Raw genomic sequence first — 15728 nt, forward strand, 5'->3', positions numbered from 1 at the left:
CTCCACTCCCTCCCTCCTTCCTTCCTTCCCTGCCCTCTCTCCTTCTATTTTGTCTCTGTGCTCCCTTCCTGTCTTCACTATCTCCCTCTATCCCCATCCATCGTCTTTCTTCTCCGTGCCTCTATTCTGTTTTTAATAGCCCCATTCATCAAAGAGTATAAATACTTTTTCCCTCTTTGTTGCATTTTTGGATGCTTGTTCTTTTTTCTTTTGTCAGCTTTCTGGAGGCCTCTCACCTTTCTGTTCTGCTGTATTTCTGCTTGTCTGCTACTCTTGTATCCCCACTGCTTTTCATTGATTAGCCATCAGCATTGTTCCTGGCCACCGCAATACATGTAGAAAAGGTGTTTAGCAGGACTGTCCAATAGAGTACAAAGTGTACAGGCCATAAAGTGCTCTGTAAGCATTTTGAGATTATGGTTCATAAAGGAAGGGTAAACCATTTATTTTACACATTTACATGTTAATTAGTATACATATAATGTAGCAATAATAGCGTGGACTAATACCTCTGTTCAATATAAAACTGTATCCCTCTTTAGTACTTAAATGAGTCTCTCCCGGGAATGTTGCTTCTCTTCTCTTCTCTTCACTTCTCTTCCCTCCAGTCCCACGGGGAGCTATGCATCGTCTGCAGAGCTGAGTCGTTGCAGCAGTCAGCTGAGTGAGGAAGACTATGGCGGTGAGTACGGAGAGAGGGACCCTTATGATGAGAACGACTCCTACCACTCTTGCCATTCCTCAGTTAGCTACAGTAAAGGCTCTCCAGACTGGGACCCCGATGAGACCCAGGGACCGTACAGCGATGAGGGTGGCTACAGCAAAGACGGAGGAGAGGAGGTGGCTCTGTACGAGGAGGATGACGGAGGACTATATGAGGGAGAAATGGATGGCCTCTATGATGACGAGGAGATGATGTATGATGATGAGGATTTGTACAATTTGGATGGGACCCTCAGTGAGGACATGGAGCCTCCATTCACTCCCACGCCAACGTCAACTGTCCCTCCCACTCTCGATGTACCCAGCTCCAGGCCTCCTCTAGAGAAACAGCCTTCCCTACACCAACAGCAGCCCTCTACTCAACCCTCTAACCAAACTTCCAACCAGGCTCATCCTCCTGGCATGGCCCCAGCAGCACAGCCCCCCTCTGGTCAACCAACAGCCCAACTACCTAAACAGCCCCAGCCCCAAACACAGCCTCAGCCGCAGCCAGCCCCATCTGCCACTTCCTTCTTCTCAATGGCCAAACCTCTAACAGCTGCAGTCACAGGCCTGGCCTCTACTTTCCTGTCTTCGGTTCCCGCCGCCCAGCCTGCCCAGTCTGCCCAGTCTGCCCAGTCTCACCCCCCAACCTCTGCCATATCTCAGCAGCATCAGTCTGCTGCAGCCAATTCTGTCCCTCCATCCCACCCAGTCACCACGGCTAACTCAGCCTCTCAGCCCCCCTCCACTGCCGTGGGCCCTTCCTCCCAACAGATCCCGTCCTCTGCACAGCCCCATTCCCAACTTAGTGATCCTGCCACCACACAGTCAGCTGACCCTGAGGACCAGGCTCCCCAGCTGGAGGAAGAACCGTGGCTAGAAGAGGAAATGATGTTGGAGAGGGAGGCCAGGACGCCCCCTGCCCAGCCAGAGGAGAAGCTCCCCATGGATGAGAAGGAGGAGCGATTTGAAGAGAGCAGACCGCCAACGCCAGTAGAGTTTAAAGAGATGCCGCTTGAGAGGTAGGAGTGAAGGTTAAAAGGGAATGAGATCAACTGATTCAACTACAACAACACATTTTTGCTAAAAATCTAAAAATGTTATTTTTTTTCTTGTAGTCCTGCAGTTATAGAGGAGCCCAACGAGCCAGTAGATCCAGCAGTCAGAGCCAAAGAGAACTGGCTAAGACTTTACAATAAGGTCTTAGAGCAGCTTCGGGAGGTAAGATCACACTCCCTCCAAAGTCCAGTTGTCCTCCACAACATACTGGTCCAGTCCATCCCCAGAGCTGTAGGCCTGATTCAGCACCACTCTGTATTCTTAAAGATATACCTGAGTTCAAGAGTCTTTAAAAGTGTCTTCCAAGTCTTTGAAATATGTATGTGCAGTGCATTATTTATGGACAAAGGCAGGGTACATACAGTAAATTCTTGAGTTCTATTTTGACAGTGTTTTTTGCAAGACACCAGAAAGAGGACTTAATGTGTTCTATTCTATAATTGATACCTTTTGGTTTTCTTAAAATAAAAATACTTGACAGACAGCAAACTTTTTATTTTAATTTTGGGTGCAGCACCACACCACTGCTTGACAAAACAATTGCATTTAGTTGTACACATTAAGTTTTGCTTGGTCAGTTTTCACTTGCATATTTTATTCATATATTATGTTGCTATTCATTACGTTTGAATTCAGTTGTGCAGATGATTAATCACTTGCTTTGATGTTTATGTTGATGTATGTCGCATTGCGTTTTTGTGCACTTGGCTTCCTTTTGTATGTCTTTTTTTTTGTTTGTTTGTTTGTTTGTGCCGATCCACTTTGTTTTCTTTCCAGTTTCATGTCATTGACATAGTGACACTCTCATGCACTTTGCTCGGCCATCATTGGAGCATGTTGACAGGTAGGTACAACCTGACTGACTGCTTGAGAGAAAGAAGGAAATGCGTGCAACGTCTTGTTTAACTCCCCACTGTCTATAAACAGGCACTTTCACTCCGCTCATTCATCTTCACAACAATTTTATCTTTTCTGCTGTATCCTCCCAGAGTTGTCATCCGGTCTGATTATAAACCACATTGGTTCCGATTCTCCAAAGACATATCGGAGTTCAAATTTAAGCCAATTGTATGAGGCATCCCAAAGACTTTTGAACAACAACTCTTTCCACTTTCGACCACTCATATATGGGACAGGATTTGAGATGTGAAGAGCCTGATAAAACAGTTTCATAATCAGATAACCTTCAGTCTAGTGATGCAGCTTTATTCATACAGTATATGAGAGCTATAAAAGGCTGCAGAGACAAACTTAGGATTGCTTGTTTCTTTTTCTGACATTTCTTCTTTTTCTCTCTCAGGCTCGAGGAGAGACCTCCACCTCATTGTGGTTTGGTAAAGGAGGGTGAGTGAGTGCTGTCAGTTCCTCCAGTAATGAACTTTCTCTTACACAAAAACATGCTATATATCAAACAGTTTATAAGTCAGGTTAATGCAATAACTCTAGAAATTAAAATCAATTAAAATTACATTCAGATCATCATTGAAATCTGCCATGGTTTCTTTAGATTGAAAATGCCCTTCTTTAGAAACGGGAATCCTCCTTTCTATTTCATTCTGATCCAAAGATTCATTCAGCTCATGGCATTTGGCCAGTGAGTATTGAACGGCAGTAGGCTGCCCTGACTTAGCTGGCAGGTCATTTGTAGATGAGGCAAACCTCAGAGTGGAACTGAGGCTGCATACTGAAGAAGTGCTAAGTTGGCCAAATAGAAACCCAGCAATTATACCCTGGCGTGTGGAGTGTCATTCCCACTATTTGAGATGAAGCAGCCAGCGTAATTAAACTCTCCAGAGAAGTCCTTGAAAAGTCCTTGACTGGAGTAGCACTAGAAACAATGATTGAGGGAAATACATCAGCCTTATTGTAACAAAACATGATTTCATAGCAAGAAATTTTGACAAAAGAATCATATAACAAACTTTGAATATTGATGAATATATATTTGAATGTATAATATATAACTTTTCTTATTCAGAATGGGAGGTGCACTCTACAGTATTGACAGCATGCCTGACCTTCGTAAGAGGAAAGCCATTCCTCTCGTCAGAGATCTGGTGAGAAACACACACACACACACACACACAAAATGCACTGATCTTGTGGAGTGCCCTGAAATCATTCTTGTTGCAGATATTATTTGTTTCTCTGAAAGATTATTGTAAGACAACCACCTCATTTTCTGCCTCTTATGCTTTTTAGTTTGTAGTTTTTCTTACTCTAAAAAACTTCTAAGCATGATTTTGCCCCTTCTGTTCATCACAGCTTACCTTTTTTTCCTATAATCCAAAGTGAATATAATATAATATATAAAGGCTATACACGTTGATTTCCGACTTTTCCCCTTCCACAGCCGTCTCATATGCTTTATTTGTTGATAATTTAGAAGCTTGCATATTTTTTGTGTTAATGTAATTACAGTAATTAATCAATATACTGACAATGCTCTCTTCCAGAGATCAGGGCATACCTGTCAGATGCACAGGGATGTGCACATACACATGCATACAATGCATCATAAAGACTTGTACAGCTCGTTATTTGAAATTCCTAACATATGTTCATGTTTCTTTTGCACTTCGCTTTCCTCTCCTCCTCTGTTTCATCACTGCCTGGCGTCATCAGGCCATGGTGAGTACTTGTTTATCCCTTACAGAAATCAAATATAAATCTGACCTCCACACTGTATCACATTCAAAGGTAAACACTTTTATCTTTAACCTCTCGTTCCCAGTCTCTAGTGCAGAACTCTCGTAAAGCTGGAATCACATCAGCCATGGCCTCCACCACTCTCGGCAATGAAGAGCTGGTGGGTTTCCTCCTCGCAGTTGTTTTTGACAACTCTGTTCAGGTTTTTCCTGCACGCTGCCTGTATCAAATTAACATTTCTCTTCTCTTCTTTTGTCCTTTGCAGAAGAGCCATGTTTATAAAAAGACCCTGCAGGCTCTGATCTACCCCATCTCCTCCACTACTCCACACAACTTTGAGGTGTGGACAGCGACCACCCCCACCTACTGCTATGAATGTGAGGGGCTGCTGTGGGGTATCGCCCGTCAAGGCATGCGCTGCTCTGAGTGCGGCGTCAAATGCCACGAAAAGTGCCAGGATCTGCTCAATGCCGACTGTCTGCAGAGTAAGGACGCACAAATGTTTCCACGCATGCACTTAAACACACACTGTAAAACATATGCACCTATTTTTACTTAGTTAAACACACCCAGCCCTCCACACAAACCCAAACCTATTTAGCTCCTCCTCTGTATCCTTCGGCCCGATTGACATCCCATTATTCTTGTCCTCTATCCACTCTCACATTCTCCTCCCTCTTCCTTTCCAATTTATCTCCTGAGTAATGTGCTGTCATACCCCTGCCTCTCGCCTCTCTCTCTTCCACCCAGAGACTTTCCATCCATACTGCTTTGTCTAATTTAGCTCCACAAGGGGTGACTATCCAATTCCTTGCTGAATTTCGGAGTCAATCTTTGCAATGCATAATTCAACGCTCTCCTGTCTCCCATGAGTCTTGTAAGATCTTAGTACCAAAACGTCTGTTGGTCTTTTACACTCTGACTATCTAAATTTTCCTGACCAGATCAGTGGTTAAGTGGATACCGTTCCTGCCATAATATTGGGAGATTTGGGGTTTGATCCCTGGCCAAGGAATGTCAAAGAGTTTCAAAATTGATCTGATGCTATCTCAACTTGGCACTCGGCTTTAAAGAGATGGATTGCAAGGAAGCAGGAAATAAGACGCAGGGCCTATGGGCCATATTGCCTTGAATATATTTTAAACTATTGTCATATTCTTCCTGCATCCCTCTCTTCATTCATCTGTCTTATCAGGAGCCGCAGAGAAGAGCTCCAAGCACGGGGCGGAGGACCGAACCCAGAACATCATCATGGTCCTGAAGGACCGCATGAAGATCAGAGAGAGGAACAAACCAGAGATCTTTGAGCTGATACAAGAAGTGTTTGGCCTCGACAAATCAACACATGCCACGCACATGAAACAGATCAAGCAGAGCGTGCTTGACGGGACCTCAAAATGGTCAGCAAAGATCAGCATCACTGGTGAGTTTTTCCTTATCTGAATTTAGGATTCAAGGTAGAGGGTGATGGGTTGTACAGATTGTAAAGCCCATTAAAGAAAATTAGTGAATTGTTATTTCGGTTTATATAAATAAAACTTGATTTGCTGTCCATTATTTTTGTTTGTGATATAGATATTATGGTACCTGGCAATAGTGCTCTTGTTGTTTTCTTTTGTTATTATTGATATAAGAAGATTTTCTAATGAAATTGGAGTGTTAAAAAAGGGACTTGACCTTTACAATAAAAGGTGTCTTGTCAGACAGCTGTCACGGCTTTTTGTTTAAATGTCTCCTATCTCCTCCTCAGTGGTATGTGCTCAGGGCCTGCAGGCTAAAGACAAAACAGGCTCCAGTGACCCATATGTCACTGTTCAAGTTGGGAAGACCAAGAAAAGGACCAAGACCATCTATGGAAACCTCAACCCTGTCTGGGAAGAAAACTTCCACTTGTGAGCACAGTGGAAAGAAAGAGTTTCAAATGCTGATTTTATGTCACTTAGGGTTATATCTCACAAAAAATATTTTAAGACACCCCATTTTTTTATGTTTTTGGATCACCAGAGAACCATGCAGCACTTAGAAATTTGTGTACTTTCTCTCATATAATCCACGCATCACAGATGTTGACTTCTGTTGCCAACAAATATTCTTTGTGTGTCGCATCCAGCGAATGCCACAACTCGTCTGACCGCATCAAGGTCCGTGTGTGGGACGAGGATGATGACATCAAGTCTCGCGTGAAGCAGAGGTTCAAACGTGAGAGTGATGACTTCCTGGGTCAAACAATCATCGAAGTCCGCACTCTTAGCGGGGAGATGGACGTTTGGTACAACCTGGGTGAGTTTTGCGAGATAACAGAAAAGGCGATGGAGAATTAGTTGTAGATGATTGGAGCAGTAAGTCACGCAGAGCCAACAGAGCAAGAAACACATAATTGAAGTCATTATCTCTTGTAGATAAAACATATTTCAGCCAACTCAGGAGTGTGATATCTTACTTTCATCTCACAGACAAGAGAACAGATAAGTCTGCTGTGTCAGGAGCCATCCGGATGCACATAAGTGTGGAGATCAAAGGAGAGGAGACGGTAGCTCCTTACCATGTCCAGTACACCTGTCTCCATGAGGTCAGTCTGCTTGGACATCTGGTAGAAACCTTCCGAATGTTGTCGTGATTACTTGCACTCAAAATAAAACATTAAATATTCAAGAGCAGCTTTCGATTCCAAGTTAATTAGTTCTAGTCAATTTCATTCAGGGTTTCACATTAACCCAGTCAATCACCTTGTAAATTCTCTGCTTCTGCCTTTGTGCTGTGAGACATTTGCATTCTTTTTAAAAATGCGGGAATTATTGAGCCATTTTCACCAGTATAGGGGGATATGTATGGGCATAGTGTCATATATGAGACTCTCATGAAGTTCATAGACGATTTCACAGTTTTATGTATAATCCTGTTACACTGCAGGATTGTGAGCCACAACCCTGAAATTAATAAAAACACTGGGAAACAGCCTTGGCAATCAGCTGTGTTCAAATGACCAAACGAATGACCGAAAGTCAAAATCAAGCTGGATGTAAAAATAGTTTTACTTTCACATTGTTTTCAACATTGCACTGTATCACAAAAAAAACTTCTTATCTGATAAGATGCATTTGAAATGTATTTCTTTATTTCGATCTGTGAATGTTAAATTCTTTATAATACACTTGTAAAGTCCTTCAACTGCATCAACCTAATACTAATACAACTACTACTCAGGCACAAAAACATACTAACCTGTCTTTTCTCTATGTTCAGCATCTGTTCCAGTACACCACTGAGGAGCAGAATGGTGGTGTAGTAAAGATCCCCGACGCCAAAGGGGACGACGCCTGGAAGGTGTATTTTGAGGAGACGGCTCAGGAGATAGTGGATGAGTTCGCCATGAGATATGGCGTAGAATCCATCTACCAGGCTATGACGTCAGTTCCTCTAACATTACTCTAAATGTTTAACTTTGGAAGTTACAGTAATTGGAGGAGGTCAAATCCAGAGTTAGAGTGACTGATTTTGTTCCACTTGCTACCAAAATGCCATGTAGAGTTAGAGATAATGGCTAGATATAGTTTATTGAATCATCAATTCAGTGGTATCAGGAGCAAGGAAATGTACAAAATATTCTTTTTTCCACTTCCACCCCATAGCCACTTTGCCTGCTTGTCATCTAAGTACATGTGCCCAGGAGTGCCAGCCGTGATGAGCACCCTGCTGGCCAACATCAATGCTTACTACGCCCACACCACCCAGTCCTCCAACAATGTTTCTGCCTCAGACAGATTTGCTGCATCAAACTTTGGCGTGAGTCCCTGAGAAATACTTTATTATACATAAATATTGTAAATACCTAAGTAATATTTTGTCCCTTCTCAAGAAGATACTCAGAAGATAATATCACTCTTAAAAACCCCTCAGAATTGAACAGGTCTTGGTCCCTCAGTTTAACGTGGCCCTGCCTACTTCTCCAAACATCCAATCAGCGGAGCCTTGTCAGATCTGGCCTCGGACTTGTGTAGTCAAATAGTAACAAATAGTCTGTCAGCTGTGGTGAGTTTCTGAGTGGTTCGTTCTGTGTTTGTGTCTTTTCCTGTTTAGAAGGAGAGGTTTGTCAAACTGCTGGATCAGCTGCACAACTCCCTGAGGATCGACCTGTCTATGTACCGGGTACTGACTGCTTCTCTCTAGTATAACAAATTCAAAAACATTTTGTTTCCACTATACTCACTGCCTGCTATAGTCTCTTGACTGTTGTTGGCAAACTATCTGTTGTTGGCCACATCTGTTTTTGCAATTTCTGTGCGTATACGTATGGGAATGTCTTTTCTCTGTTTCGACTGAAGAACGAGTTCAGTTTTAAGCTTGGGTGAACTTTTTGTGTAGTTTCTAATCACCACTGTGTGTGTTTGTGAATGTGCTTTTAGAATAACTTCCCAGCCAGCAGTCCTGAAAGACTACAAGATCTCAAATCGACTGTTGATCTCTTGACAAGCATCACATTCTTCAGGATGAAGGTAACAGAAAGAAATTTTTTCTTTTCTTTTCTTTTCAGCACATAACTCCAAAATAAACAGAGTACAAATTTCCAGTACTTTCCGGAAAGTAGCCTGAGGCACAAACTGAGAATCAGTTTAACATTACCCTATCCAAACTGAGGCTATTATCATGAAGCTGTTTGTGTGTGTGTGTTTTTTTTGTCAGGGTGTTAATGTATGCTGGTGCAATTTGTGCAGATCAGTGAGTTTATGGTTAAATTCCCACTGAGAAAACCTCCTGCTGAGACTCTATCTGTCTGACAGACACTTTGTGGTGTTTTCGATTCAACCGTATGTTGTCTAACATTTATGTTCAGGTCCAGGAGCTGCAGAGTCCCCCCAGGGCGAGCCAGGTCGTGAAAGACTGCGTGAAAGCCTGTCTCAACTCCACCTACGAGTATATTTTCAACAACTGCCACGACCTCTACAACAGGGAATATCAGACAGACCCTGTAAGTCTGCATGTGTGAAAAAAAGTACTGCAGTATTCTTAGTGTGGCACTTAGTGTGGCACAGTAGTGGCACTTTAATGCCACTACTTAGCTCTCACTGTGCCACTACAAAGAAGTTCTTGATGGATTCAGCTATTAAGATATGAATCCATAACTTCTTTCTGTCTCCAGTCAAAGGCAGTTCCTCCAGATGAACAGGGTCCCAGCATCAAGAACCTGGACTTCTGGTCCAAACTAATCACCCTCATCGTCTCCATCATAGAGGAGGACAAAAACTCCTACACTCCTTGCCTTAATCAGTGAGTCTCTTCTCATAACGTCGGCCTACTTGCTCCAATGTATTATGTAGAGGCAGTGTTGGAGATTTTAAGGCCAGTTTAGGAGAACCTAGGGCTTTATAAGGCAACAACTATGTGGGATTTGTTGAAAGAAAAAAATACAAAGCAATAGAATATGAGTAGGGGGGTTTTGGAGCATTAAGAGAAACAGAAACAGGCCAGACAATCAAATTCCTGTACAACAGCAGCTTTGGAGAATGGAGCTAGTTTGGATTTGGATCCCATGCCACTTTTAAAAACTGTTAATTTAATATTATTATGTATTTAATTGAACTTATTGGCCTTGTTTTGGGAAACAATGAGGATAATAATGTCTTGCTAATTTCATATTTCCTCTGATGCATTTTTCTTTCCGTGGCAGCTAAAAATATACAGAGGAAACACTGATCGCATTACATAAAAATGACGCTGGGTTATCATGTTAAATAATGGAGTACCATTACTGAATATAGAACTGGATTTAAGCCTTGGTACTGCCTCTTATAGGTTTCCCCAGGAACTGAATGTGGGCAAGATCAGCGCTGAGGTCATGTGGAATATGTTTGCACAAGATATGAAATATGCCATGGAGGGTAAGTCAATTTTTTTCTGTGTGTGTGTATGTGTGTTAGGATGGAGAGGTCACAGGCCTGAAAATGAGAGAGGAGCCATTAGTTTGTGTCAGGAGTGTGTTTTTAAGAGATGTTTTTTTTTCTATGTGTAAGCTATATATGGAGAAAGTGTTGAGATGAGACTTTTCTCATTGTTTCTCTTTGATATTCAGAGCATGAGAAGCACCGCCTGTGTAAAAGTGCAGATTATATGAACTTGCACTTCAAGGTGAAGTGGCTCTATAATGAGTACTGCAAGGAGCTACCCACTTTTCAGAAGCACGTACCTGAATATCCAGCGTAAGTATGTTTTAGACAGCATGCAGGCTTTTCCTGCTACATTGGCCACAGTGGCACAAAGACTCATGTTGCCCATTCTCATTTTGTCTTTCGCAGCTGGTTTGAGCCATTTGTCATCATGTGGTTGGATGAAAATGAAGAAGTGTCCAGAGATTTTCTCCATGGAGCCCTGGAGAGGGACAAAAAAGACGGGGTAACAGCTTTTCTCTGCATCTTTCACCTTTCACATGGAAAACGCTAGCCTGCTAGCATACTGACAGGCTTCTTTCGTGCTGTTACGAAAAAAACCACAGTCTGTTGCTAAAGGCATACGTATATTCCCCAAAATGTCAAACTAATCCTTAAACAGTGTAAGTGTTCCACAACAAAGTGTGCCAAAAAAATCTGGAGCAAAGAGCTTAGAAAAATAAACAGGCATTCATGTGAGAGTACTGCTGAGACAGCGATAAAATACAATATGAAAGCTTAAATTCTACCACCTACCACCTACCTACACCCCCCCCCCCCCAAAAAAAAATGTATTCATGCATTTTTCATGCAAATTCAGGCAGTTCACATCATCTCTCCTGACTCAGCACATTCCACGCTGAGAAGAGCAGGTTGAAGGCCTCAGGGCAATCAATAATGACTCAATACCAAAGGCAAAGGAAAAAAAAAACTTCACTGCGGAGAGGAGCAGATGCTACGGCACAAGTCGATGTACACTCACACAGACATACCGTGCAGCGACTCACACGCTCAGTCTTGCTAACGCCTACATATCAACGCAACAATAATGTCAATACAAAACAGCTGAAGATTCTCCTGGCTCATATGTCAGAGATCATTTGGGTCCAATTATTGTTGCCCGAGGCAGCTTCTTCTTTCCTGTGTCACCGAAACAGGGGTCCCCAGGCCCAATCGTCCACCAAAACACTATTCACTTCTGGGCTAATGGCTGGCCAGTTCATGAGGGCCCTGCTCCTCATCATAACACTCTGATCGCTCCAATTGTTCTCATCCAAACGCTTTCAGAGGAATCACTTCACAAATCTTTTGATTGCAGTCACATGCGGCTAGAGAGGGGCTAGTTTCATTGTACATGATGTGTAACAGCACTGTGAACTTCTCCCACTGGGAAACCCGCGATGGGAATCGGACCCCTCACTTTCAGTGTTAGTCGTGCTCAGATCACTGCAGTGCAGCAGCGGCACCATGAAGCAGCTTCTCATACTTTTCCCCCTGGTGCCGTTCTTTTTTCTCGTTCTCCAGTTCCAGGTCACATCGGAGCACGCTTTGTTTTCCTGCTCGGTGGTCGACGTGTTCTCTCAGCTCAATCAAAGCTTTGAAATCATCCGTAAACTGGAGTGTCCCGACCCACAGATCGTTGGGAACTACATGAAGAGATTCGCCAAGGTGATTTTGACCTCCTAATGTTCAAGCTTAACCTTTTTACCTGAGCTGTCACTGCTTAGAAAAAAATTTTAAGTGTAATTTCTCACTGTATTTATGCCCTCATAAGATTCCTTTTATTTTTCTCTCTTAGACCATCGGCAATGTACTGTTATCTTATGCGGACATCATAGCAAAAGACTTTCCGAATCATGTCAAGAAGGAGAAAGTGGTAGGTATTTGATTTGTTTCAAAGTTGAAGACAGTATGAAATAGACAGAAAAATTTGGCACAACAAGCTACCAGATGGAAATTTGTGTCAGCAGAATAAAGAGCAGTGACTGATTTAATAGTTTAATTTGAGCTCCATCAAGGCTTTGTTTTAAGATGTATTCAGTTTGGTGTACGTGGTCAGGTTGATTAATTTCAGCACAATAAACTCCTCTTCAGTATAATAGCCGTGCCCAGGTTGCAGTGTTTCAAAGTGAATTAGGGCTGTGTAATTAGCTGAATGTGGAGTAGACTCGGGGAAAAGTGGGCTGCACTCCCAGAGAGACCAGGAGCCCCCAGAGGAGCAGTAATTACTGAAAACTGCTTTTCTCCTGCCCTGCATCACATAGAGGGTTTTCGCCTACAAAGCAATAAAAAAAAGTTAGGAGGACTAACCTTGATTGATTACAATAAAAAGCTGTGTGTGTGTGTGTAATGATTTTTCTCTCTCTCTGCTCAGCCATGTATCATCATCAATAACATCCAGCAGCTCAGAGTTCAGTTGGAGAAGATGTTTGAGGCCATGGGAGGCAAAGACGTAAGTTTCCTCACAGGCTGTTATTGTCATGATTGTGCTAATATGACATGACCCTTGTATTAAACCCATTCATCCTCTTCCAGCTCAATGTGGAGGCGAGTGACTTCCTGAAGGAGCTGCAGAACAAACTCAACAACGTCATGGATGACCTCAGCCACATCTTTGCAGTCAGGTGGGTCTGTTTATTCAATTCCTGCCTGGAACTGAGAGACGCTGCAACCAGCTTCTCCAGCTGATGTTTTTCATGTTTGTGCGTGGTTTTGCAGTTTCCAGCCCCAGATTGAGGACAACGTGAGGCAGATGGGGGACATCCTAGCTCAAGTCAAAGGTCAGACTGTACCAGCCAATGGCAGCGTTGTTCAGGAGGCCGACAACGTCCTGCAACCCATCATGGACTTCCTGGACAGCAAGTAAGAACATCAGCACTGTTTAAGAGTCGACGGAAATGTGTCTGAAAAGTTGGCATTGAATGTGTGGACAAATTCTTAGTCTTGGTTACTTTTTCTTTGATCAGATATTTCTTGATCTAAATCAGAAAATCAGGAAAATTTGCGGATTATATACTATTTCATTCATTCATTTTCATGGCAACGTTCTCGAATGACTGCTTTTCTAAAGACTACACTAAATATTTAGTGAAATAGACAAATTAAAAAAAAAACATTTATTTTCCTCAGCAACTGAAAAAAAGTTTTTGTGCTGGCTTTATATCTATAGCTGAGAGATTGTGTGTTTCTGTGTTTCAGCCTGTCGCTGTTTGCTAAGATCTGTGAGAAGACGGTCCTGAAGAGAGTGCTGAAGGAGCTGTGGAAACTGGTGATGAACACAATGGAAAAAACAATTGTTCTTCCAACACTTACAGACCAGACGGTATGTAATTAAAAAAAAGACAATCAATCCTATTTTTTCCCTTCTTGCCTTCCAAATTTCAGTGCTTTTCATTGCTGTGTTCCATTGTGACTGTACATTAACCCATCTATCCTGCCATTACCCCATTCTCTCTACTCTCCTTCCTGCCTTAGGTTATTGTAAGTATGTGTTTGTGTGTGTGTGTGTGTGTGTGTGTGTGCACGTGTGTGCACGTGTGTGCGTGTTTGCAGCCTCTGTGAGCATGGAGAAACACTTCTTTTAACATGAGCCTTAACACCACCCTCTGTAGCCTTTTTCACTTGTTTTTTTTACAATTCTTGCTCCTTCTCAATGGACATCCGTGCGTCTAAATTTGTTTTAAACGGCTGCACAGTGAACCACAGACAACATACCCTGCCCGAGAGTCCCTGCAGTACTGACTGACAGCACACCCAAGCACTCAAACCATCTTTCTCTCCCAAGATGTAGATTATTCTGAATATCTATTCAAAATATATTTTCCACAAAGTTTTCACACAAATCTACATTATGACAATACAAAAATTAGCATACAATTTGTAGTTTTACTCTTTTCCCGTTCACCTTTCAAACTCATTTCTTGTATTTGCCTGTCCTCACTAATCCTCCTCAACTCACCTCTCACTTTAGAAATCACATGCTGATCTCTTAAAGACCACCCCTTAAATACTGGACTCACTTGTCTGTCCTGTTTCTCCTTGACAGGGCACCCAGATGATCTTCAATGCCGCTAAGGAGTTGGGCCAGCTTTCCAAGCTCAAGGTGAGGAAAATAGAGGGCATCTGAATGCTTTAAATATGAAAATTATCTCAAATATACGTAGATAATGTTTCAGCAGTAACTGTGGCATAGACTGACATCTTTGTTCGATCTGTCCTGCAGGAGCACATGGGACGAGAGGAGGCCAAAGCTCTGAGTCCTAAACAGTGTGCAGTAATTGAGCTGGCACTGGACACTATTAAGGTATTGTATGGTCTGTTACACAAACAGAAATTCTGGCAGCGAAATTAGTGCTCTTGACTCTTACTTTAATAATATCATAATTTGGTTTGTGGTTGCCAAACACATAAAAACACTAAAAGAACAAGGAAGTTTGAGCTTTCCGTGAAAAAAATTACTGAACGATAAAGACTTTGACTTTGACGTGAGTGTCCCTGGTTTTTTCACAGTCCATTAACCTCTATCAAGATGGAGCTTTTATTCTATGTTTTGAAATAGGAAATACATTTTTAAAAAGCAAAAAGCTATGACAAGCCAAGTCAAATGATAAGAGGTAGACAAACAACAAAAATTCTGGTTAACTTTGTGTGGGTACATTTCATTTGGAGAACTACTGTGGAATAATTGGATCAAAATCAGGGAAACTGGGGCTCCACCATGCTGCAATCCTACACTGTGGTTTAAGCTGATTAATATTTTTTACAAAGCATTTTCAGCTTTATTTGTGCATGTTTAACTTGATTCAGGGTGACATACATATTTGTATTAATAAGTATAAAGAAGTGTGAAATAATGAAATATTATTCTCACTTTCTAATCGGCACAATTTTGAACACCATAAACATCACCAGAGTGTTAATATGTTATTGTTAGCTTCAGTCTGTGATAGTGCACTGCAGAGCACACAGTGAGACTCCTGTTTGGTGTACATTAGTGCAGATTTAGAGGTGTTTGAGTTACCAAACCAGCTTCAAGCCATCATGTCTTTGCTTCATAGCTCCAAGGCTGACTAGGTTGTCACACAGTACAAAGCGGTTTTGTCAGAGTTGTACATTTTCCACATAGAGCTCTCTGTGTCTTCTCTCTGTCCGTCACTCTGCTTGTCTGCTTGCCGTCAACCCATCTACAATATCTGTGCATCGTCACATCTGTTCTGCAGCAATACTTCCATGCCGGTGGCGTGGGCCTGAAGAAAACGTTCCTGGAAAAGAGTCCGGACCTGCAGTCTCTGCGCTATGCCTTGTCTCTGTACACGCAGGCCACAGACAAACTCATCAGGAAGTTTGTCCTCTCACAGAGCGCTCAGGGTACAACTTTAAACAGCATTAACACAC

At 42.3% G+C, this 15728-nt stretch overlaps 1 protein-coding gene across 2 annotated transcripts in view; it reads left to right on the forward strand.

Annotated features, from left to right (window-relative positions):
• LOC120798614 (protein unc-13 homolog A-like) overlaps positions 1-15728 on the forward strand; it is a 32313-nt gene that overhangs the window by 11852 nt on the left and 4733 nt on the right. Inside the window, exons 10-38 of one of the 2 annotated variants that reach the window (XM_040143028.1) lie at positions 609-1727; positions 1824-1926; positions 3065-3108; positions 3743-3821; positions 4390-4395; positions 4499-4573; positions 4679-4898; positions 5609-5836; positions 6164-6305; positions 6524-6693; positions 6867-6982; positions 7657-7820; positions 8043-8196; positions 8491-8559; positions 8817-8906; positions 9245-9379; positions 9551-9678; positions 10204-10289; positions 10481-10607; positions 10704-10800; positions 11859-12002; positions 12133-12210; positions 12709-12786; positions 12870-12958; positions 13053-13196; positions 13533-13656; positions 14380-14436; positions 14557-14637; positions 15554-15701. In XM_040143028.1, the coding sequence (XP_039998962.1) occupies positions 609-1727; positions 1824-1926; positions 3065-3108; positions 3743-3821; positions 4390-4395; positions 4499-4573; positions 4679-4898; positions 5609-5836; positions 6164-6305; positions 6524-6693; positions 6867-6982; positions 7657-7820; positions 8043-8196; positions 8491-8559; positions 8817-8906; positions 9245-9379; positions 9551-9678; positions 10204-10289; positions 10481-10607; positions 10704-10800; positions 11859-12002; positions 12133-12210; positions 12709-12786; positions 12870-12958; positions 13053-13196; positions 13533-13656; positions 14380-14436; positions 14557-14637; positions 15554-15701 (4295 nt within the window). Of the gene's footprint in view, positions 1-608; positions 1728-1823; positions 1927-2555; positions 2609-3064; positions 3109-3742; positions 3822-4389; positions 4396-4498; positions 4574-4678; positions 4899-5608; positions 5837-6163; positions 6306-6523; positions 6694-6866; positions 6983-7656; positions 7821-8042; positions 8197-8490; positions 8560-8816; positions 8907-9244; positions 9380-9550; positions 9679-10203; positions 10290-10480; positions 10608-10703; positions 10801-11858; positions 12003-12132; positions 12211-12708; positions 12787-12869; positions 12959-13052; positions 13197-13532; positions 13657-14379; positions 14437-14556; positions 14638-15553; positions 15702-15728 lie in introns of those variants that run through there. The other variant, XM_040143029.1, reaches the window with a different exon arrangement.

The sequence above is a fragment of the Xiphias gladius genome, chromosome 14, assembly GCF_016859285.1.
Source record: "Xiphias gladius isolate SHS-SW01 ecotype Sanya breed wild chromosome 14, ASM1685928v1, whole genome shotgun sequence".
NCBI classification, from domain to species: Eukaryota; Metazoa; Chordata; class Actinopteri; order Istiophoriformes; family Xiphiidae; genus Xiphias; species Xiphias gladius.